This window comes from Amphiura filiformis, chromosome 17 (genome assembly GCF_039555335.1).
Source record: "Amphiura filiformis chromosome 17, Afil_fr2py, whole genome shotgun sequence".
NCBI classification, from domain to species: domain Eukaryota; kingdom Metazoa; phylum Echinodermata; class Ophiuroidea; order Amphilepidida; family Amphiuridae; genus Amphiura; species Amphiura filiformis.
The window spans coordinates 16,034,581-16,059,345 of record NC_092644.1 but is presented as its reverse complement, the minus strand read 5'-3'; the positions used below and the strand labels follow the sequence as shown (position 1 = coordinate 16,059,345).

At 36.5% G+C, this 24,765-nt stretch overlaps 1 protein-coding gene across 1 annotated transcript in view; it reads right to left on the bottom strand.

The window, feature by feature from the left end:
* Positions 1 to 98: 98 nt before the first annotated feature.
* LOC140137003 (uncharacterized) overlaps positions 99 to 24,765 on the bottom strand; it is a 66,636-nt gene continuing 41,969 nt past the window's right edge. Inside the window, exons 11-46 of the mRNA XM_072158664.1 lie at positions 24,555 to 24,608; positions 23,555 to 23,599; positions 23,058 to 23,111; positions 22,791 to 22,835; positions 22,324 to 22,377; positions 21,265 to 21,309; positions 21,015 to 21,068; positions 18,208 to 18,252; positions 16,183 to 16,236; positions 15,527 to 15,580; positions 14,955 to 15,008; positions 14,123 to 14,176; positions 13,627 to 13,680; positions 13,335 to 13,379; positions 12,588 to 12,641; positions 11,926 to 11,970; positions 11,725 to 11,778; positions 10,298 to 10,351; positions 9,843 to 9,896; positions 9,137 to 9,190; positions 8,522 to 8,575; positions 7,685 to 7,729; positions 7,312 to 7,356; positions 7,089 to 7,142; positions 6,368 to 6,421; positions 5,704 to 5,757; positions 4,488 to 4,541; positions 4,177 to 4,230; positions 3,518 to 3,571; positions 2,900 to 3,007; positions 2,482 to 2,589; positions 2,203 to 2,256; positions 1,893 to 1,946; positions 1,074 to 1,127; positions 415 to 468; positions 99 to 155 (exon numbers count right to left, since the gene is read on the bottom strand). Of these exons, the coding sequence (XP_072014765.1) occupies positions 99 to 155; positions 415 to 468; positions 1,074 to 1,127; positions 1,893 to 1,946; positions 2,203 to 2,256; positions 2,482 to 2,589; positions 2,900 to 3,007; positions 3,518 to 3,571; positions 4,177 to 4,230; positions 4,488 to 4,541; positions 5,704 to 5,757; positions 6,368 to 6,421; positions 7,089 to 7,142; positions 7,312 to 7,356; positions 7,685 to 7,729; positions 8,522 to 8,575; positions 9,137 to 9,190; positions 9,843 to 9,896; positions 10,298 to 10,351; positions 11,725 to 11,778; positions 11,926 to 11,970; positions 12,588 to 12,641; positions 13,335 to 13,379; positions 13,627 to 13,680; positions 14,123 to 14,176; positions 14,955 to 15,008; positions 15,527 to 15,580; positions 16,183 to 16,236; positions 18,208 to 18,252; positions 21,015 to 21,068; positions 21,265 to 21,309; positions 22,324 to 22,377; positions 22,791 to 22,835; positions 23,058 to 23,111; positions 23,555 to 23,599; positions 24,555 to 24,608 (1,983 nt within the window). The remainder of the gene's footprint in view (positions 156 to 414; positions 469 to 1,073; positions 1,128 to 1,892; positions 1,947 to 2,202; positions 2,257 to 2,481; positions 2,590 to 2,899; positions 3,008 to 3,517; positions 3,572 to 4,176; positions 4,231 to 4,487; positions 4,542 to 5,703; positions 5,758 to 6,367; positions 6,422 to 7,088; positions 7,143 to 7,311; positions 7,357 to 7,684; positions 7,730 to 8,521; positions 8,576 to 9,136; positions 9,191 to 9,842; positions 9,897 to 10,297; positions 10,352 to 11,724; positions 11,779 to 11,925; positions 11,971 to 12,587; positions 12,642 to 13,334; positions 13,380 to 13,626; positions 13,681 to 14,122; positions 14,177 to 14,954; positions 15,009 to 15,526; positions 15,581 to 16,182; positions 16,237 to 18,207; positions 18,253 to 21,014; positions 21,069 to 21,264; positions 21,310 to 22,323; positions 22,378 to 22,790; positions 22,836 to 23,057; positions 23,112 to 23,554; positions 23,600 to 24,554; positions 24,609 to 24,765) is intronic.

Below are 24,765 nucleotides of genomic sequence, written 5' to 3'. Positions count from 1 at the left end.
CAAAACATGTAATGATTTTTAAAAATAGAAAGATGGTTTCATCAAAAACTTTCATCTTATAGGGAAGAAAGTGAATTATTTAAATGAATGAAAATTACTTACCAAGGGACCAAATGACCAATTGGTCCAGTAGGTCCGACAATACCCTTAGCACCCTATTGAAAAGGACAAAAGTGTATCAATTAAATCTGACATGATGTGATAAAGTATGGTGATTTAAATACTACTTCATCTACATCCTTGCTACTAATAATATAATTTTACCCAGAAATGTTCTTGTTGTCTGTCTACACAATACATGTGCATTTATGTATTCAATATAGGTTCTGGTTTTGTCTTCCTATGGTCTTTATTCAATACCTTTTTGTGAAAAAATCAACACAACTGATATGACTGAAAAATAATAACACTTACTGGCTGCCCTCGCTCACCGTTAGATCCATCATCACCACGCTTACCAGGTGATCCCTAGAAAATAAATATAACTTTGTTATTATATCTTTATTGATGTATAAATCGTTCATCTATATCCACTGTGTGGTATAAATTCAAAGTGATGATATGAATGAATATACTTTTAATTTAGTGCATTTATTTACAATATGGCAATGGACATGGTAGCAAGTCATCATCATCATCATCATCATCATCAGTCGGCTGCGGAGCAGGCGACTACAAGCTTTCTCCAACTATCGCGATCTTGGGCAAGTGAGACAATTTTGTTTGGCTGCAGCATCCCTTCAGTATCTCCCAGGAGGTGCTGGACATACTGTAAGTACACTGTGCGTGGCCGTCCCGGTTTCCTCTTCCCATGTGGTGGAATATAAAGGGCATATTCTTTCACAGGCTCGTCGTCTTCAAGACGCAGTATATGGCCGAGAAATTTGAGTTGATGAATCTTGACTCTGTCAACCAGTGGAGTGGTGTTGGACAGATTGTAGATAGGTAGCAAGTATCGTGATTGAATTCTTGGCAAGTTTGTGTTCATTTGGCTTCTCATGATTAATATGGTATTCGCCCGTATGCGAAAATTGGTACGATATGATCTAGTAAATATTAGAATATAAACTTACTCTCTTGCCTTGAGCACCAGGTCTTCCTGGAGGACCGTCGTCTCCACGGGCACCCTACAGTTAAAAACAATACAGAATTAGAACATCAACAAAATAGCTCATTACTTCATAAAGTCGATTTTATGACTAAACCGAGTGCTTTTCAAACCTAAGTGTATTGTTACATATCTATTTTTACGCATCAAGCCACGGGCAATATAACAAGTGATGGGTCGCTTTAATAATTATAGATACGGTCACAATCATTAGAGATTACCGTACGTCACAGACGGATCAAACTACATTTTTCCTGAATCCTTATGACTAGAAGAGTAGTTTGTTGTGGTTGACTCCTGTTTAATCTTTGATGACTTTTTCTTGCAATCTTTGAAAGAAATTTTATTTGGCCCTTAGACCAAATCGATAAGTATAATTTATCAAGAGCTAGGGCCTTGCCAATTCCTAATCCTGAGCTTTTCCGGCACTTAATGCACAATAGGTTATGCAGCACTACTAGTCTAGCATGTCTAGTAAGTTAAGGGATCGTTCTAAATTGTTGCCATTTGCACATAATAGCCTACATAATATACAAAGTGATATGTAGGCATTTTGTCAACTCCCTCTGAAAATGACGATATTGAACAATCCCTTTACTTATAGTAGACTAGCAACTTACATCGGAGTTACGCTGAGGTAATACCCTAGCGGAGCGGCATCAGAGAGACGCCGCAGACATATAAACGTACATATAAAGCGTACAAAAAAAGAAACCATACACAAACCCCCATCCATACGTGCACCATTTGTTTGTACTACCTATTTTCATTCATGGTCACTTACTATGGGTCCTTTGAAGCCGGGTGGACCAATTTTGCCTTCTCTTCCTGTAGCGCCCTGAAAGCAATATGCAAAGGAAAACACATTTGAAGGTATTGTTATGTTCAGATGTTGTTGCGATAAACAGAAACCCGCAGGTCAAATCGCCGGTTCTGCTGCCAGTGCGCCGGCAGTCGACCAGCAGTTGGGTTTGAAGTCATCCCTTAATTATTAGTGTTGCAATAATTATGATTGTTTATTTATTTTATTAATTTTATTATTATTACTCCTTTAAATTATCGTCTTCTACACAAGCAGGTAAACTATCTCATACCTGGAGTCCCACTTCTCCTGTTGGTCCATCCGCACCAAGGTTTCCGATTGAGCCCTAATAAAAATAAAATTGAACAAAAGAAAGCAAATCAATAATAAGGTAAATTCAAAGAACATTACAGGTCAAGCAAATAATACTATTGTAGAGAATGGGATGAAATCAAAATTCGACCGGCGGTCGACCGCCAGCTTCTATTCTTCCAAACAATGGAACGCGGTTCAATCGCTGGTCAATCGGCTGTTGAGTTTTGATTTCATCTCTAATAATGACATCACGTACCATAGGTCCCGGTTCTCCTCTATCTCCTATTGATCCTTTTAAGCCAGGTCTACCGTGTGGCCCCTTTTGACCTTTATTTCCAGCTAAACCGCGTTTACCAGCCTCACCCTAAAAAAGGTAAAACACAAAGTCAAACAAAAATTATTATTGCGAGTGCTTAAAGTTTAATTCAGTGTTCAATTATTGTCCACCTGGTAACTATAATGCCTGATTGTCCAATAGACCATAAGAAGTATTTGTTTAATAGTGGAATATATCAAACTGGATCAAAAATGAGTCAAAATGAATCTTACAATGAATAACTTCTACATTTCTTACAGTGATTTTAAAACCACCTTGAGAAGTGACAACTTAGAGAGCCATACATTACCAATATGTCTTCTATGGTGATACATTATTGTTTTAAACATGAACATACCTTCGGTCCAGGTAATCCTGGTGCACCATGAGCTCCAGGTCTACCTCGCCCTCCATGATGTCCTGGTGGTCCTTTTTCACCTGGAATGCCAGGCCTCCCAGGTAAACCCTACGTAACAATAATTATGAGAAAGGAAAAGTGTATTCATTAGTACCCCTACGAGGTTTGACTAAAAGTAGAAGCCCCACTTTTGGTTCAAGTTCCTTAGGGAATTAGTTAAGGTTAAAATTTATACATGCGAATTATGTTATGTCTGTCATCAAAGTAACAGATGTAAGTCAGTTCTTCTGTGGCGAACTGGGCAAGTGGTGCTTCCTGCTTAAGTATTTTAAGCAGTTAATAAAATACACCCACACACACCCCACCCCACACACAAAGGTAAAGAAAGATAACGACGACGACAACAACAACAACAATTACAACAACAACAACAACACCAACAACAACCCCTACTGCCATCGTGACATAGTCACTCCCATAATGGCTCAGAATGTTATGTCAATACTTTCCCAATAAAACGTGAACTGCAGAAAATATTCAACATCAGTAATTCATGTACATTTGGAAGGGCAAAGTCAACCAGCCAAGCAAACTAATGAACTTTGAAAACACACTTACATTATTGCCTTGGTCTCCCGCTTCACCTTTGGATCCAACAATGCCTGGTTCTCCCTGCCCAAAACAAATAATGAAAATCAAATGGTAATTATGTTACAAAAACACCCTTTTTGATTTTTTTTTAAATCAACGCTTAGCTGTTACAAAATAAAAGGCCTTAAAAGGGTATTTCGTGATCCACAGCCTCATCCTCCACTTTTCTCTAAAAAAGTTGAGATTTTTATACCACTGGAAACCTCTTGCTACATAATATTTAAGTACAATTATTTACGTATGCAAAAAACGTATTTCAACAAATTGGCCTATTGAGCAGTGTAAATCATGCATAACTCAAAATCGGAATCGTGAATATCTATGTCATAAAAAATGTCATAAAATGAGGTTGATGTAGGATCACGAAATTCTCCTTTACGATCGAAGGCTACCGAATAGCACACTTTTGAGATGTCATTTTACATTATACTTGAAATTACTTGGTACTCTAGGTTGGTAAACATAAGTAAGATTTAGTCTTTCCTTAACTAGAGAAGTCTTTTTCAGGGCTCATAAATATTGCGCAGCCCCTATTTTAAACTTTACATTAGTATAGTGAGCTGAAAATAAGCAAATGACAAGGGAGTACTTTATAATGTACACGTAACTAGAACTAACTCTCAAACCTTGTGGCCCTCGTGTCCTTCATCACCGGTTGGTCCCTCGTTACCAGGTGGTCCCTGAAAAACAAAAAAAAAATCAAAATGTTTGGTTGGTACTTGGTAGTTAAATTTTACAAACACTTAACAGATATATTTTCACATACCAAACTGTAAAACACCAATTTTCATCTAAAATCAAAACCCATACTCTTGCGTCACTGATCACAGTAAATTCTAACATGAACAACAACGATGTGATTCGGATTTTATATTATTTTTAAGTTAATGACATTGAATCAGATGTTCTTGTGATATCATTTTCGGTATTTACTCACCCTTTCACCCTTGGCACCTTCAAATCCTTCCTCACCTCTGGGGCCTTGTTCTCCCTAACATAAAAATATATTAAAGTGTGAATTATTAAATGAATAGGGAAAATACAGATTTCTTTATTGGAACGCAAAAACAACGAATGCATAACGAAGAGGCAAGTTATGGAAAGTATATCTTTAATAGTTTCCATATTAAAATCCTATGAATTACATGTAATGGCAAGCCACATATTCAAGTTTGTTAGTGTTCTCAGCTATATATTCCATATGGAAAGACACGACCTTATATTTTCAAACGTCGGGCGTACGGTTTCAAATCAATTCAGGGAATTTATTAGTAATTTGAAGTACATACTCTCTGCGTGAATAATTAAAGCAAGTCTTCAATAGGTGGTGTATGGATTTTGATACACTATGATCCACAGCATGCTCATCTATCAGGGCACAGTTCTTTTAACCCCATACATTTGCACATTCATTTAATGACCTTTGAAAATTTGGGTACAAAAACTCATACTCTGCAACTTGAGGTCAAAGTTTGTACTATGATTGTTTGATTGGGGTTATTGAATTATGCCATTAATATGAGGCCATTATGGTCCATAGTGATAATAGCCCATTCAATATTGCCTTGCCTGAACATCTCAAATGTATTTGGTAGTATTTTTGGCGCATTGCATTGCAATTATCCAATCAAACGCAAGAATTTGCCATCTAAATACGAAACAGACACGTCTGTGCGTTCTGGTTTCTCAACACTACTTCAAAACAGGGTTTTGCACACGCAGCTAAACAATTTAGAAAACGCAAAATTATGGTAAAGAATCAACCGATCCCTACATATACATGAAATGAAGAGTTTCAACTGCCACTTTACTTTCCAAATCCCATTGAATTCTGTGCAAAAGATGTTGTTTTAGAATTGTGCGTGTGTCATTATTACTTGGTCGATTTCAGATCTAAAGTGATGTATGCATAAAGGATAATTCACACCTTCTATAGATAACATAAAATGTGAAATCGACCAGCTTTTTGAAGGTGTTTTTATTGTAAATATATCTGTCCAAATTCAAATTTAACCATGCACGTGTATGCAGTGGGCGGGCAGTGGTGTCATGTTCATTCACACAGCTATGCTAACCGCAAGACTTGCTGGGTAGTGCTTAAATCATCCTCTGGTCTGATCTCAAAAAAAAAAAAACAAGAGCAACAAACTTACAAGTGGTCCTTTTACTCCATCCTCTCCCATTGGTCCTTGTTTACCATCCGGTCCCTGATCAGTACAATATAAAATGGGATTATTTTTCGTGAGTGATCACAATAAAAAACAGTCTACTATTATATTTCAAACAGTTTACGTAGCACAGACATGTATTAGGTTTGTTTGATGGCATATAAAATGCGGATAAAATATAGTCATTTTTAAGAAAAGGTGAACACCGATGGCGCTATTTATCTTAAATTTTGCTTTCATATTTACAAGGTGTATAATAGGCCTACACTGGTATAATGATATTAAAACATCAGAAAAAGAGTAACAAATAACAAGGAAAACACTTTTTTATCATGATATGTAAGGAATAACTTATATTTTTTGGCTAAATTGAATTAAAAATGTGTGTAAATTGCACCCTCAATTTGCAAACAAATATACCGTTTATAGAATTCAAATTACCACAAATAGCAGAAAAAGATTAATAAGTTGATAAAGATACGAAAATCTATGTTAAAATAAGTAAAAATAAATGTGTATGTTTGTGTGATAGCTGTTGGCATTTGTCTAGAATTGAACATTATATGATGTTTTTTAGACAATTTATTAATGATCACATCAAACAACCGTGAATTATTAATGTAAAATTTATTTCAATAAATTTACTCACCATCAAACCACTAGGCCCTTTGTTCCCTTGTAGACCTTTAAGACCGGGCGGTCCCTGAAATAGTCAACAACAAATGGAGACGTTAAACAAGATTGCAACATACGAGCCAATTCTATTTAAAACCGGGTTTAAAACGGACAATTCTTTCAGCAGCTACGATAAGCTTGTATATAAAAGATAATTTTTGGCGTTGAACCACCGCAGTAGTAACCGCAATAAATGTAAACTCCTCTAACCTCCCACATGTTTATGGCGATAAATGAGGAGTGATGACTGCACACAGAAAAATATTTACATACCGCTATGTAAGTATAGAATCTCATAATAATTAAGTAAAATTTACCTCAGAACTATGTAAGGTGCGCACCATTAGATTTCCAGGGGGGGCATGGGAGTTTTTTGAAAAAACAAACTTCGCCCACTAGTGAGACAAAAAAAAAAACTTTGCCCACTAGTGAGACGAAAAAATTTGCCTCACTGATGAGTAAAAAAAAAATTTCCCCCACCCAACTTTGTATAAAAATTTACACTAAAATTGAAAAAAAAAAAATTCGCCGCCAAAGAAAAAAATTTGGTGCTCTCGGAGGCGAAAAAAAAAATTCTGCCTGACCCAAACTCCCATGCCCCCCCTGAGAATCTAATGGTGCATCCCTAACATTTACCAAATAATAATTGGAGCCATGCAAGGGAGTCTTATAGCTGTATACCATAACCAACGTACCTCTAAACCAGCTTTTCCAGGTTCACCAGCTTCTCCTAATATTCCAGGATCGCCCTTTAAATACATAAGAAGCAATAGTCAGTGTTATTGTAGACCTACATTAAATAATCACAATTTAAATATCGCTTCATTTGGTTTGTACGTTTTTGTGTAAAATGTGCATATGGTGATATATATCCATTATTTTACCAAGATATAGGAAGGCTCTATGTTAACTACTTACCCGAAAACCTTCGTCCCCACGTGTGCCTCTTCTTCCACGTTCACCCTGAAAAGCAACAGTCAAGAATGTATTATGTCGTCGACATTCGCATACATACATACCTACCTACCGTATCAATGTTGTCATGGTTGTCCAATTTGGACATTGATTTGACATACTACAAATGGGAGTTAAAGTACCGTAACATTCCCATTTTATGCCCAAGTATTGTGCGACTTTGTGTAAGGACCTTTTCCATTTCTTAATTATACTTATAATGTTTAAGTTACATGACTTGTATTTTTTACGAAATTGTTGCTTAAAATATACAAATGATTACGGCAATTAAAGATCTCAAGCAATAATCTATATTATAGGTAGGCTATACACTTACAGGAGGCCCAGGCTCACCAGGTAATCCCATATCTCCTTGTAAACCCTGTAGCGAAAATTAAAAGTTTTGTAAATAATATAGTAAGTTTTTTGGCAGAACAAAATGCACAATCGTAATAAATTATAAAGCATTCAATTTTTAAAACACTAAATTGCACGTTTGCAAACATACAGCTACATTATACTAAACATAAAATGACTCCGCACGGAGCGACCGTGTTTACAAACAAACAAACAAACATGTCACTGTTAACATGTTTAGAAACGTGGTCCAAACCGTCCAATATTTAAAATGTTTCGAAAAATATTTTTTAAAGTGTAGGCAAACCACGTATTTCAAATATCGCATAATTTACAGTTGCTATTGAATACTAGCCTACAAGCACGTGCATTTCACCATTTCGAATCCTTATTATCGAGATTAATTACGACTATAGGTGCTCCTGACGCAGAAGGGAAATCGCTTACTTTCAACGATCTGGCAGACGACCGTCAGCAAGAATAATACGGCCCATTTCGCGGCAGTGAAATAAGATGATGAATATGACGAAATTACGGAGCTACGAGCGAGGTAAGTCAGCTGCATTATTAATTAATTATTATAATAATCTCGAATGCTGCATGTATTATACTACTGAGAATAGAAAATTAATTGACTACAGTCTAACAGTCGGGGAAGAGGCGCGCCGGTTTGACGTACAGGGATCTGATCTCTGCAATGTCTGCGTACCGGTCTCGTACAGGTACATCTAGTCCCCCATCTAGTACAATCATTGGTGATATAAGGATACGTAAACCTAAATCCTAGTCGTGAAATATTAAATTTAAATACACTTACATGTTGTCCGGTATTTCCACGAGGTCCCTGAGGGCCTTGTGGACCAGGTGGGCCCTGAAAATAACAGAAAAGAAAAGTTAAATCTCAATTACCCATATCGAATCAACGCGAATAGGCTATTCTGTATAGCTGATATATAATCTATGGATTTGTATATCCATTTGCATTTGGGGTGGATGTCCGAGTGGGTGGGTGGGGGTGTGTAGGGGGGAGTATAGGCCCTACTCCCATACGGAGTCAGGAAGTAGGTCTCCCTAGGCCTAGGGACCTATTATAGTTGGTCCCGATCCAGCTATTTCCCATCGGTTTAATGATTTAATGTTGTTTAACACAGGGGGCCATTGGGTAGAAAAGGTTATAAAGACGGGGCGGGACGGGGGCCATTAGGTAGAAAAGTATGAAAGAGAGTCTTGACATTGGGATGAATATTTCGGAAGCTAGGGCAAAATGTTCTCTTTTTTTCTAATTTTGACAAAGTTATAAACATTTTGCTGAATAGTAAGACTAAGAGGATTTGAAAGTTTCTACAGTACGGTAGCCTATTATATCATGCACTTATCCAAATGAAAAGCCAAGTACATGATCATAAAAATCCTCTAAGGGTAATAAACTTACCCGAAGTCCCGGTGTACCTCGATCCCCGGGAGGTCCAAGATTTCCTCTGGGTCCCTGTTAAAACAAATCAAGTCATTAATATGAACAATAAATATTAGGCCTTATGACTTATAAGGCCTAAGGCCTAAAATATTGTTTGATTGGCGTAACATAAACAAAAATAGGGTAGGTATGTAGGGATTTTTTAATATATTTTTTTACTTTTACAGCTGTAAATTGCTGTAAAAAAGGCCTTGGAACTTGTCTTCCTCTTCTTCTTTTTTAAATACCGGTAATTTTTTTTAATGAGTTATAATATGGCCTAAAAAATTGTTTGATTGGCGAAACATAAACAGAAATAGGGTAGGTAGGTAGGGATTTCTTTCTTTCTTTTTTTTTTTTTTTTTTACTTTTAGGGACATAAAAGATGTAAATTGGTGTAAAAAAGGCCTTGGAACTTTTTTTCTTCTTTTTTTTAATAATTTATTTTTTTTATTTATTTTTGCAAAAAACAAAAAAAAAGTCAGGGTCGGACCTATTTTTAGGGTAGATCGGGTTACGCCAATCAAACAATTTTTTAGGCCTAAATGTAGCAATTATTTGCCAAATGATTATCACCACCAACGATTCTTTATTATTATAAGACCAAAATATCGCATACTTCATGGACAACGTGTGAACCAAAGCATTATCAAATGAATTGAAAAAAAGTTTTCTCCTTCTTTACCTCATCACCTGGTTGTCCAGGAAGTCCCGGTCTTCCAACTAGTCCACGAAAACCCTGTGAAATTAAATAGATGTTTGAGTAATGATTTTGAATTTACAAAACAGTACACAGTCAAAACTTATTTATAGTTATAGAACCAAAAAGAGCGGAAATTAAGGACAAAATAACTAACTAAATAAATAAATCAATCAATCAATTAGTATTTAATTTAAAATAAAATAATTAAAACAGAATTTAAAGAACAACTGGATGTGGTAACCAGCACCATAAGCAGTAAGAAAACGATTCCACACATTGGATATAGAATTATTAAAGAAGTAAAGAAACGACTGTAAGCAGGGCAGAAAATAATGATAATATCCAAGTATCAGTAAACTAAATAAATAGTTAATTTAACTTTCATTTTAATTAATTAATTAATTAAATAAATAATTAATTCACAAATGAGAGCTTACCTGATCACCCTTGGCTCCGTCTTGACCCGGTGCTCCAGTTGGCCCAGTGGGACCCTGAATGTGAAGAAAAAATATGAACAAAGTCCTATAAGTTAAGCACTTTTATATACCACTTAGTTTGTTATTAATCTAATGCTTTGTGTGTCACTTTAGGGCCGCTACAGACTTTTTAGTGGATATAGAATAACATGTTTCGGTATTTAATCTATTCCCATTCTATTTTCAGTAATGTTGAACTTCTAACGAAATTATTGATGACTACCGGAAATGGGAATATATTGAATGACGAGAGACATGCATAGAATACTCTGCATCAAATTCTCGGAGTCTGTATGGCCCTTCTTCTATAATTGAGTGAAATTCCATAGCCGTGGAGTGGCTGCTTCCTGACTTGATCTGCAATCGACGTTTTTAAGGAAGTGTACAGATGAAGCAAGTTGTTGTTTGCTGTATCAAGTCCAGGTAGACATATTATAAATCCTGTTCCATCAATCTAACATTTTGCTGCACTACCCCCGACTTCAAGGACGGGCGGTGGTGGGTTGAGCGCTTTGTTCCCGGGAACCCTCCCTCTCCAGTGCAGCAACTGTTGACATCAGGGAATCACATTGCAGTAGTGGCTACTCCCTTCTTTCAGACCAGGAACTGTCGGTAAGGTGTTGAAACCAACGTGCCAAGCCACCACAACCCCTTCGTATACCAAGCAAACCCTTTGTCATGGATCTGCAGGGCAGGACTTGCACTGCCGGAACATCTTGATGTGTGCAAGTTCCATTAGAGGTAAGACTGGTCACAGGGAAGTAAAGCTTGGTCATTTATTCAACTTCAGGTAGGTCGAGTGGTGGCATATACGGACGATTCACAAATTCCCAGTTTCCAAAGTGTCTGTTGTTGTGTGCAAGCCATAGGGTGTATGTTGCTGTTAATGCTGTTCTCGCCACAGTATCCACTATCCAGTGCCTTTTTGGTTTCTTTGTTTGTGAGGCCAAAGAACTTGAAGCAGGTTCGAAGTGTGTTGTTTATGAATCCTCTTGATCCCACTTCTACTGGGAAGTATTTCAGTTCCCATCCTGCTGCTTGTCCTTCCTGGATTAGATCTTCATACATTTTTTTTCTGAGGTTGGCCTGTGCTAAATTCTCCTCAGCAGGTACTGTGAGTTCAATTATGATGCCTTGCTTGTCTGATGATGAGTAGACAGTTATGTCTGGCCCTTTCGATGTTGTTACTCTCTCTGGAGGGAACATAGCTGGGCTTCTGGGTTCTGTGGCATGCTAAATTTCTGTACTTTGTTCCAGTCTCAGTTCTGAATGAAATGCCGGTGACTTTCACAGTGCACATAAATAGTTATATTTAGGCCTACGCTCATACAGAATCCTTAATTGTTGTGATAATTATATTTACAATAATCATATTATTATGTTCTTACTGGTTCTCCAATATGTCCCGTTGCTCCAGCTACACCCGACACGCCCGGATAACCCTAATAAAAGGAAACATGTACCAAAACGGAATACGTTAAACTGTTAAGCCTAATCAGTTTTATTTATCTTATCACAAGTATATCTTAAAAATATTATAATTAATACAGTCATGTAGGTCTATAGTACACAACACATGTTTAATTTACCTTTACTCCTGGCATGCCTTGAGGTCCAATTTCGCCTTTATGCCCCTGTGTTACATAAGGAAATAGCAAAAGCAATATTATATGGGTTTAACTACAAATCTCAATGTAGATGAAACAATCTATATTACACATGTTACAAAAAATTATAAAAACTTACGAGCTCTACCTCACAATCAGAGGGTTGCCATTGTGTTGTGTACATGGGCAAGGCGACCTCTCTCTACATAGGGGTGAACAGTGGCGTAACTAGGGGGGAGGGGATGGGGCAACGTGCCCTGGGCGCTACCACTAGGGGGGAGGCGGCAATTCGGCCTCATTGCAATTTATTTTAATATCATAATGCTGATGCCATTCCCACACCCCCGCGTCTAAGATATTCTCGGGTGGGGGTAGGGGCGCAAATTTTGTTTCTTGCCCCGGGCGCTACCAACCCTAGTTACGCCACTGGGGGTGAAATGGGGAGCTGTTAGGAATATTGTCCATTGAGCGCTACCCAAGGGTATGAGCATGCCTCACATATTCTAACGACAGCGGAATATTATGTAAAGCGCTTTGATACGCTTTTGTGACATGAAAAGCGGTGTATTAATGTCAACATTTATTTATTTTTATTTATAATGTCATGCTGGTATAATAGGTTATGTTCAAACATATAGACCAACCTGTTCTCCTCGTGGGCCACGTCGACCTTTTCTGCCATCTCTGCCAGATCTACCCTGCAAATAATTAATCAAGTTCACTTTGGTCAAATGGCATCTAAGCTTCTATGCTTAGCGCACTCCACATTAAAGCCATATTGTAACATAATTTGCCACAGACAAACGAGAACCAGTGGTATGTCTATCATCATGGCATTTGCTGAGGAGGACCCCTCAATATTTTACAAAATTCTGATATATTTTACACGATTGTAATTATTTTAATGTAATATAGCTTTATATCAGAAAACTAACAAAACCTGCTCTAGTTTGGTCAAAATATATGATATTTTGAATAAAATGACTGAACGAGACGTTTAATTATTACGATGGATACTTGTCGAACGAGTGTACGCGATGTTCATCATGAACACACTCAGTACGTACATGGCGTACGGGACTGTCACATATCAAAAAAACCGACCCGAGTCACGTTCGACAGAGTGGCTCGCATTGGCGACATATGCACTGGTGTCAAATAGCGATTTTCTTTGTTTGCCTCCTCTGTTTGGGCCAAAGTTAAAAGAGGACATTCTATTTCTTATGGAAATGTTACAACTGTACAAAAGAAAATGATATTGGCAATGTTCCGTGGCGGGGCTAGCTACATTGCATTAGCATTTATGTGTACAAATACCAATCTAAAAAGTTAATTATTCCAGCGTAAGGACGTTTGAAACTGATATTTCTTACTGCCAAGTAAATACTTACGACATTGCCAACATCACCGTCTGGTCCTATCGAGCCTTGATCGCCCTGAAGAATAGAGAGAAATATTATTCTGTTTGCTTATGGCCTAAGTATGTAATCAAAAATAAAGCAACTATTCTATTGTATTGTAGATGGAGAAAATACTGTATACGCGAGAGTATATTGAACCAGTATAAAATGCGCGCAAACTGTATCATGCAATTAACATTATTTACAAATACTTTTCGTTATCCTTTAAAAAAGTAGTTAATACAAAATAACAAACGAATTTAATAGCAAACCAGTGACTAACCATCGACCCCTTTTCACCAGAAGGTCCAGGACGACCAGCATCACCACGAGCACCCTGAAATACGTGAATAAATATATAATTCATTTGTAATGTGTATCCGAGCCAAAAACATGAGGCGAATTTTGCAATTAACAGAGTAGTTGAACGAGAAGAACTTTAAAAACTTAAAAGTTTTACCTGGTCTAAACTTAACAGTATTGTGATATACTACCGTAATGATTCGCCTGATGGCGCCATGGGCTCACTTGACATAAGTGGGATTTTAGGCACAACCTAAAGTGCCCTCCCGTAAAATTCCCACCAGCAAATAATGGCACGGAACCTAAATTCTTGTTGGGCTTTCAGATGAGGGAGCTCTCTATTTACACATGCAATCTACCCTAAGGCAAATGAACCCAAGTGCGCCATTAGGCGAATCGTTACGGTATATTCTATTTATAATATTACATGATACAGGTTATTCATATGTATATATTCTTCATATCACAATACTTACAGGTCCACCAGAGGGTCCTGCGCCACCTTGTTCGCCAATGTGTCCTGGTTCTCCCTGGAAGAAGTAAAGCGAAAGTAAGTGATATCATATTTTAACACAGTTCGTCATATTTTAACACAGCCCGTCTTAATTATGTGTGTTTAATAAATGAACAAACCGTGTTAAGTCCACAAACACATGTTTCTGATTTACCTGTGCGATATTGCAATGGGCTATGATGCTGTTATAATTTCAGTTGGATGCACCATTACAAAGCAAACAGTGGATGAATGCACAGTAACATTAACAATACTGTGTGAGGCCTTTGGTTCCCAAATGAGAACAATAGTCTGCATATTGTTATGCAGCATTGTTGTGGTAAATAATGGTTGGTTGATGGTACAACTAATTGTTGATAATGTCAAACTTGTCAAAATAATTGTGATTGTATAAGTAAATGAGAAACATGTGGTTGTGGACTTAACACGGTTTGGAAATAAGCTCTTCAAATATTACACTATACGCTGGCGAAGTTACGTAATAATCGGATTAACTACCATAGCAATAGGTGAAAACAATTTTTGAATATACCGCGCTGCACTGATACGTTCACGCGGTACCTCTTCATTGAACCATATCATGCTGATTACTTGCACCTGTAAGATTAGTATCTTTGAAAAGACCAGTATTGTATTCAATCTATGATTGCAGACATACACAGGTGATGAGTGTAACCTGCTTGTAGTGCAGCGCGATATGTTCAAAATTGTTTTCACTTATTGCTATGGTAATTAATCCGATTAATTACGTAACTTCGCCAGCGTATATTCAAAGCAAAAGAGGATATACATACCCTGATACCATAGGTGCCTGGAGATCCACGTGGGCCGTTGTCTCCTTCGATACCCTGAAAAATAATTTGTGTTTATTTCATTATAGATATTTTGAATCTTTAGAAGAAAAAAAAAAGGAGTTTGGTAATAATGTCAAATTGTTAGGAGGTATTCCTAATGCTTGATGCACAATTTGCACATGCCTTCAAAACATGAGTGATGTTAGAGTTCGGTATGTGATTACATTCAATTGCTGATTTTATTTTACCACATCGCGATTTCAGTGCTCATAATCGCGGATCATTTGATGTATGTACAGATCATTGTATTAGACTTCATCATCATCATCAGTCGGCTGCGGAGCAGGCCACTACAAGCTTTATCCAACCGCTGCGATCCTGGGCCAGCGAAGCAATCCTGTTCGCTGGTATTTGACTTAGAGCGTGGAATGTGGTAATGTTATGATACAAATTAAACCTATATAATTCGAGTTAAGATATAGTCCATATTCGCCTTCCTACGAACGAAGTTTCAATTTCCGATTCTGTTTTCATGATCTGCCAAAACAATAAGAGAAAAAAATTGTACTTACCGGTGGGCCCGTATCACCAGGATTTCCTTTTGGTCCTTTTTTTCCCTCATCACCCTGTTGACAAAAGACAGGGAAGTAATGTGTGGTTAATTAGCAAAATATGATTCTGATCAAGAACTCCACCGATGTAATTTCATTTAGGCCTTCTAGGGTGATGATAATGATTGTCCCATCCGTCTCACCACGATAAGATGCGTCAAGACTTTGGGACTTCATCCGTATTTCGATACTTCGCAATCCTGAAAATGCTACCGTAAAATGGGGTAACTTCGGTCAGCGGGGCGGGGGGGGGGGGACTTTGGTCGATATTTGTGAGGAAGGATATGTGCTTGATTAATTTTGCAAGGGGTCAAATGTCACAAAAACAACAACTCGCCCATATTCAGCGAAAATCAATATTTTTTTTCTTCATGGAATGTAATACTGTGACCAAAGTTGTCCCCAAATGCGGGGTAACTTTGGTCAGGCTATTTTTTTTAACCCCTAGGGCACCCTTATTAATAAAAAATCTTGTTCAGCTTCAAGGTGTAGAAGGGAACTCTAATGTCATAAAAAAAGAGTTAATTAGAAATATAATTGGTTTTGTTTGCAAGCAGTGGTTTAAAAACTCTGAAAAGTGCCCAAAGTTACCCCATTTTACGGAAAATCATTCTTACCTCCAATCCAGGTTCCCCTTCTTCTCCTTGATATCCTTGAGTGCCACGACTGCCCTGACAATGTACAGAAAAAAGAATAGTCATGTTAGGAACCTCTTGATTCACACATTGCAATTATTGAAAGTTTGGAATTGATTAGGAAAGTCCAAACATTATATTCAACGCCCGTTGGTCAGTTGATGGTAAACTTAAATTTTAATCCTATCGTACTAAAAATTTAGTCTCTAAATACTGAGAGACTGAGCCTAGAGACTTTACCTTGACGAAAAACCTGACTATCGCTAAAGTTCAACAGTGTTCTTTTACTGTAAGCAGGTAAGTGCCAAATACACACAAAAATGTTTTGGTGCTACCACAATAACGACATACAGGGTGTCCCAGAATGATTTATACCGGGAAAGATGGATTTTTTTTAGGTATGAACGGTATTTCTATTGGTCATATTGTTTTGCATTTTAAGTTCTATATATATTTAGCTTTTTCAGATTTTTTAGATTTTAAAAATTGGACGTTTCTAGTAGACGTTAGAGAGGATTGCGTAAAAATGGTGAATTCCAAGTTTTGACAAAGCAACCTATTTTGAAAATCTGTTAAATTACTAACCGTTCAGCACAATGTTATTTGGAAAATGTTATGCAGTATATTTGCTGTGTCCTGTTCTTCTACTAAATAGTCGATATTTATCGTTTATTTATGATGTTACGAAGCAATCCTTGCATGGAATAAAGGATTTGCTACGCTTGGGTGACCTTAAAGTTTTCTTTCTTTGGCGGCAGCTTTGAAGACAATTATTGCGGTGTGTGAGTTTCATCATTTGAAATGCCGGCAGAGATGAATTTTTCATAAAGGTATAGAGAAGGTTCGTCCTTTATGTCCACAGTATATTGGCAAACCCACAGCTACGTAACGAAGAAGATTAAAATTTACTGCGGAGGATCCTTGGGGGAAGTTATAGCCTCTGTAATAATGACATTTTTGGGTAAAAATTGTGGTAAAAATCACATAAAAAGTATGGTTTTCAACCTAAATATCTGATGTCATATTGAATTGTTTCACTTAATCCCATATCAAAAATTATTTAGCAATGCAAGCTCCACATCTGTGCCAAATTTGGTGTATTTCCTATAAAAGAATGTAGGATTTTTCCAATATATTGCACAGTGCGGCTGGACGAGTGTAATAAAGAATCCATGTGTTATGATGCCTTTGCACTGTTATTACACACATGCAGTTTTCGTCCATTTTCAGTAATAGCAATGTCACGCCAAAACGAATCAAGCTATTTCCATGAAAGTCACAGAATAAGTAGGAGACATGTGTGGCATTGTATTGCACTTATTAAGATTAAGATTAGATACACTGTTGACTACATATTTTTGATATTTTGTTCAAACACGGTATAAATCATTCTGGGACACCTTGTAGTAAAGGATTGGACGGGTTCGCCGTTTGTGAAGTATAAATTGCCAGAATAAATTCTCACAATTTTGTCACAGAGTATGAACATAACTGTATTGTATATTAGTACACATTTATAGGCTCTGTCGTGTCTCCGATGGTTCTGGCGAGACACAAGTAGATCAGCATTAGTCAAATTAAAAATATTGAACAACTCTTGTCAATTTCAGTCATATAGTATTAATGAAGAGGAAGCCTAAAACAGTCCATTGCAAATACACCATTTGTCATAATGATCTGGGAACAAAGTCTAACGTAATATTTAAGTGAAGTGAACCTAATTATTGAACTGACAATGCGTTTATATTTACTCTAAAATGTAATGTAACGAGCATTGATTAACTCACTTCAAAAGATTAGATGTATGATTTTTTTAAGTTTTAAAAACTCAGCACGAAGAGATCGATTGCGCCATCAAATAAGATAACAAACGACCCAGACGCAAAAACCAAAGGGGTTCTTAAATTATTACTTCGATGATAAAGATCGTCTAAATAAGAACATCTATAGTACTAAAAGAGACATAAACATTAAATATGTAAACAAGGCACGGGTAATTTGTGTCACCTTTTCACCTTTTGGCCCTTGAGATCCAACGTCTCCTGGAAAACCCTGCAAGAAATAAGAAGTGATTACTGACGATGTTCATTATTGAAACATGATTGCAGATTTTTCTAATCCAATAAAACATTTCTCACTGTGGACGTTTCGAAGTCTTGCAGACTCCTTTTTCCACACTATTGTTGATGTGATCATCTTCTAAAGATGGCTACTCAACAACGCGGTTGCCTGTTCTCTTTCTTAGCAGTTCGTCGGAAACATGACTGAGATTGTATTGCCCCTCGTCTATGTTCATGATAGTTTCTTTCTTAGAAAAAGGAGTCTGCAAGACGTCCAAAGTGAGTACTGTTTTATAAGAAAAACAGACATTCGGCCTATAAGCTGTTTACATCAATATGAACAGAATCTGTGGCTTTTGCACTGAATGTAACATTGTGTCTCCTTGATATGAACAGATTCTGTAGCTTATAGGCAGAATGTAACATTGTGTTACTTGATATGAACATAATCGGCAGCTTATAGGCCGAATGTCCCATTGTGTCTACTTGATAAAAACAGAATCGGTAGTTTATAGGCTGAATTTCACATTGTGTTACTTGATATCGGCAGCTTATAGGTTGAATGTCATATTATATCTACTTCATATGAACAGAATTTGTATCTCATAGGTTGAATGTAACATTGTGTCAAAGTCATGAACAGAATCTGTAGCTTATAGGCCGAATGTCCCATTGTATCTACTTGATAAGAACAGAATCGGTAGTCTTTAGGCTGAATTTCACATTGTGTTACTTGATATGAACAAAATCGGCAGCTTATAGGTTGAATGTCATATTATATCTACTTGATATGAAGACAATTTGTATCTTATAGGTTGAATGTAACATTGTGGTCGCTTGATATGAACAGAAGCTGTAGCTCATAAGTCAAATGTAACATTGTGTCTACTTGATATTAACAGAATCTGACAGTAGCTTATAGGTGGAATGTCATATTGTGTCTACTTGAATGTAACATTGTGGTCATTTGATATCAACAGAATCTGTAGCTATTATGTTCGATGTAACATCGTGTCTTCAATGAACAAAATTTGTAGCTTATAGGTTGAATGTCCCATTGGGCTATTCCAGAAAATAGATGCACACCCCTATAGAGGAGTTCGGATTTCCGGACTTTTTGTCCAGTCGTGCTTGTTGGAAATCCAGACTTTGAAAGTGTCCAAAGGTGAAAAATCCAGCAGAAAAATTGTTCAAAATCGGAAATCCTGAATTTGAGAGATCATTTTGGACAATTCCGTGATTTTTCATTCATTTCATTGAATTTCCAAGCTTTTTTCAGCAATATTAGCAACTGGAATTCCAGTCATTTCCAGAAAGCAAACTTGGAAATCCAGTCAATTCTTTTACTGAAAAGTTAATCCTCTATAGGGGGTGTGCACTTCTTTTCTGGAATAGCCCATTGTGGTCACTTGATATGAACAGAATCTGTAGCTCAGGCCGAATGTAACATTGTGTCTACTTGATATTAACAGAATCTGTAGCTTATAAGCTGAATGTAGCATTTTGTCCACTTGATATAAACATAATCTGTATCTTATATGTTAAATGTACGCATATACCATTGTGTCTACTTGTTAAGAATAGAATCTGTAGCTAATAACCTGAATGTACATACATGTAACATTGTGTCTACTTGTTATGAACGGAATCTGTATAGCCTATAGGTTGAATGTCACATTGTGTATACTTGATACGAACAGAATCTTTAGTTTATAGGCTGAATGTCACATCGTGTCTAGCTGTGTCTACTTGATATCAACAGAAATTGTAGCGTTATGTCCACTGTAACATTGTATCTACTTGATAAGAACAGAATTTGTAGCTGATGGGCTGAATGTCACATTGTGTCTACTTGATAACAAGTGAAGCTGTAGCTTAATATAGGTTCAATATGACATTTTGTCCACTGGATATGAACAGAATCTGTGCTTATATAGACTGAATGTAACAGTGTCCAGTTGTTATGAACATAATCTGTAGCTTATAAGCCAATTGTCTCTACTTGATATGAACAGAATCTGTAGCTTATATAGGTTGATTGTAAACATTGCGTTTACTTGATATGGACATTAGTCGGTAGTTTATAGGCTGAATGTCACATCGTGTCTACTTGATATTAACAGAATTTGTAGCTTTTAGGTCCAATGTAAAATTGCATCTTCTTGACAAGAACATAATTTGTAGCTTATAGGCTGATAGGCTGAATGTCACATTGTATCTACTTGATATGTAGCTTTATAGGTTCAATGTATTGTGTCTAAATTATATAACCAGAATCTGTAGATTTAATATAGGGTGAATTTAATATTGTGTCTACTTGATATGAACAGAACTTATACAGACTGAATGTAACAGTGTGTCCAGTTGTTATGAACAGAATCAGTGGCTTATAGGCTGTAACATTGTGTCTACTTGATATGAACAGAATCTGTAGATTATAGGTTGAATGTCACATGTGTTTACTTGATATGAACAGAATTTGTAGCTTATTTATAGGCTGAATTTAATATTGATATTAACAGAATCTGTGGCTTTTAGGCTGGATGTAACATTGTGTCGACTTGATATGAACAGAATCTGTAGATTATAGACTGAATCACTTGCGCCTACTTGATATGAACAGAATATGTAGCTTTCAGGCTGAACGCTGTGTCAACTTGTTATGAACAGCAATCTGAATATTACATTGTGTTCACTTTTCATGCATGTGATGGCCATAAACTTGGTAAAAATTGAACAAAGAAAATGACATACCATGTCCCCTTTGACTCCGCGTGGACCGTGAGGACCTTTGGGACCAGGATCACCCTGAGAAATAAAACAATTTGAAAACAGTATAAATAAATAGATAAATAAAAAAGAAAGAAAGAAAGAAAGAAAGAAAAAGGAAGAAAGACGTAAAGTGTGTAATGTACATGTTACAATACAAACAAATACACGCATTTTTCAATTTCTGCAAAATTAATATTAATTATAATTAAAAAGGTAATATGAAAGAACTCACATTGTCTCCTGGAGCGCCTGGTTTACCTGATATACCGTTTAAACCCTGAAGGAAATTATAGAACATGTTAGGTTACTCACAATTAAGTATTAAAACTTAAATTTTTATTGTTAATAATGTATTAAACAAGGCACAATTAAGACCCAGTGCCCATTTAAACAAAAGACTTACAATAATAATAGGGTTTTACGTCTGATAATTCACGTAGGCCTACATCTTTGTGAAATGGGCCTCTGGACTATTAACTAATTATTTACTGACAATGGATATGTGATTTAATACTACAATAGACTTACAATGGATATGTGATTTAATACTATAATAGGGTTTTACGTCTGATAATTCATGTACATCTTTGTGAAATGAGCCTCTAGACTGTTAACTAATTATTTACTGATGTAAGTGTTGAAGTATAGTATGTATCACTTTATACATAAAGGGCTAATCTGCTGGCTTAGGAAGCCTGACCGTACCAAGCTAGCCAAGCTTCGAGAAATCGGACCTAAGGGTCAGGTCAGTATTTTACCCAACACACACAAAACATTTTAAAAACGTTTTAAAATGTGGTAATATTTTTGGGTCTTGGTCTTGTGTCGGGTTGGGTAAAGGTCATGAAAACGTTTTAAAACGTTTTGTATGAAAACACACTATAACAACCATTTTAAAATGTTGTTAAAATGTTGTTGTAAAATATATTTGCAATAATTGCAAATATGTTTTGCCAAATATTTTGCCAACACTTAAATAACATTACAATATTTTGGAATTACAAGCTTTACAAAAATGATTGTCAATGCTATCAACCTTTTATACCATTACACCCTTTTATAACACAATATTTTAAAGTTTCTGATAACCTTTCCTAACTTTTTGCGAATAATGTCGAAAACATGATATCCACTCGTGAACGTCGAAAACGGTTCGTGTTTGCTGGGGTATATATAATATAATACTTAGTACCTTTTTTTTAATGATGTAAGCTTAATTACTTGTGTGAGCATGACATTCTGCACATGTGGCTAATACTACGATATTAAAGAATTAAGTCATGTGACTCACCGGTGACCCCTCAGTTCCAGGAAGACCAGAATCGCCTCTGTCGCCGGGAAAACCCTGGGAAATGAACATTGAACGTAACATAATGTTAGTTATCACATTGAACGTAACATAATGTTAGTCATCAAGTCATCTGCTGATGGTTATGTAATTAAGTTATTACTGGCAGTATTCATGTAAATTAACAACAACCAGGGACTTGCAGCTAAGAAGTGCACATCCAACATATAATATGCCACAATTAACAAACGCAGCCAGGATCAACTTCCCGGGTTCTCCTCGGGTAACTGAGAAAATATGTAGTTAATTCCTTGTCTATAGGAGAATTTCAAATATAAGGCTCAGTATTATTTCACGAGTGCAAACAGGGATTGCGACTGGACTCGAAATAGCGCTTAATTCGTCAAACACCAATAGATACAGTTTAGCAGTTGACAAGAATTGAGTGGACACAAAAACAACATTGATACCTGAAAGCCTTGTCTTCCCGGAGATCCTTGAACACCATCAGGTCCCTGTGGATAAAAAAGAATAGGTGATGATAAATCTAATTATGCTATTTTATACTTTGGTTGAATATTTAATATGACAGGTATTACTAGTAAGGTGTTTTTCATTATAACAAAATAATTGTTTTGGTTTACAAGATAAATGAGAAGTGGTAAAAATGCATGAAAATGTATTTATATATATTTTAAGTAAAACTTAAACTTGCACAAGTATTAAACCAGCCTTACCTTGCTTCCAAGTGGACCGTCGGAACCCTGAGGGCCTGGTTCACCTTGGTCCCCCTAGGGGCAAAGACAAAAATCATAATTTGAATTTGAAACAACTATGTATAAGTGTAGTGATGCATGCTTGTGTTTTGTTGTAGGTCTATTAATTTGCGAATTTGAAAATAATTTATATGCGTTTTGAACACGCCACCCAAATAAAGGTGCAGGCGTTGCACTTTTCCGTATCCTTACGCCAATAAATGAACATAACTTGACAACCACATAAGACATAAGTTTTATGCCATTGTAAAGCTGAAACTAACGCTACATGTTAGACTAACAATCATGGATGTATGTTCAGTGCGTTGGAGAAATGTCAATGGATATCAAAATAATTTTTGATATGGGACACGCTGCGCTCAGGATGGCGATTTCTAAACGCAAAGTCATATTTAACACTTAACAACATAATCATGATAATTGACAATTGACAATTGTATGAAAATGAAAATATTTACCGGAGGTCCTGTTGAGCCAGGTCCACCTGGTTTGCCTGGTAATCCCTGAAAAAAAGTTGAATGTTACGTTAATATTTGTGATGAAAATGGTTTGGTGACGTCATCAATTAACTGGTTACACAAAATAACGGTGTCAAATAATGGATTCATCAAAGAAGCGAGTGATGTTGAAACCAAAAGCTTGCAGAATAATTTAGGTGATAATCCGTTTGTCCAGAATGCAAAAACAAGACTTTTTCATAAACAGTGTGGCCCTAAAACATTACAACACTTCAATGACCATAACCGTTAAAGATATTAGGTATTGAGGTAAGGTAATTATTTGGCTAATTTTTAGCCAATTTTGCATGCATAAATTCGACTGCTTGATGGTCAACACATTGCTATAACATACCCAAAGTGAAGAGTATTTCTTTTGAAGGTTATGGTCTTCAACACAAAGTTTTGCGATTTTGTTTTGACACACGTTCAGATCAGAGAAGATATCTTCTCTGTCCAGATGAAACAATTTTTAATCATAATCCTCTGGTAGTTGTCATAACTTGGAATAACCTAGCATAACATACATTTTAGGGTGTTTGCCGTACTGCAGCAATCAATATAATTATGTGATCTGCCACAAAATGAGCGTTAAGTCGCAAGTTAGTAGTTTCGAGACTTCCTAGCTGACTGAGTTGATGTTCTTTGTTTTCCGCGCACCTGTACAAGCCAGTAGTATGTCCTTCGCGAATGGCCCATTGTGCCCCATTCACAAAGGACATACAGACATACTTCTGACTTGAACAGGTGCGTGAGCAACAAAGAACACCAAAGCAGTAGCCAGGGCGTCTCGAAACCACCAACTTGCTACTTTACACTTATTTCGTGGTAGCATGTTACACAAGAGAATTTATTTGAAGCATAAAAGCACCTGTACCTGCACTTCAGATGTAAAAATCAACGTCAGACCATGCAACGTTAAGGCTTGCATGCAACAACACCCTCGAATTATTTAACTTACCATTAAACCTTCAAATCCACGTTTCCCTGGTGGCCCTTCAGGTCCTTCTGATCCCTGTCATAAGAGTTAATAAAAAAAAGTCGACAAGAACAGATGAATGCAAAGAATTCACTAAATGTCATATTCAACCAAGTTGGAAGGTTTTGAGAAAAACGGGACAGTAGGGAAATGTGTTCATGGTAAGAATGCTTTTATCATGTTTACCAGAATC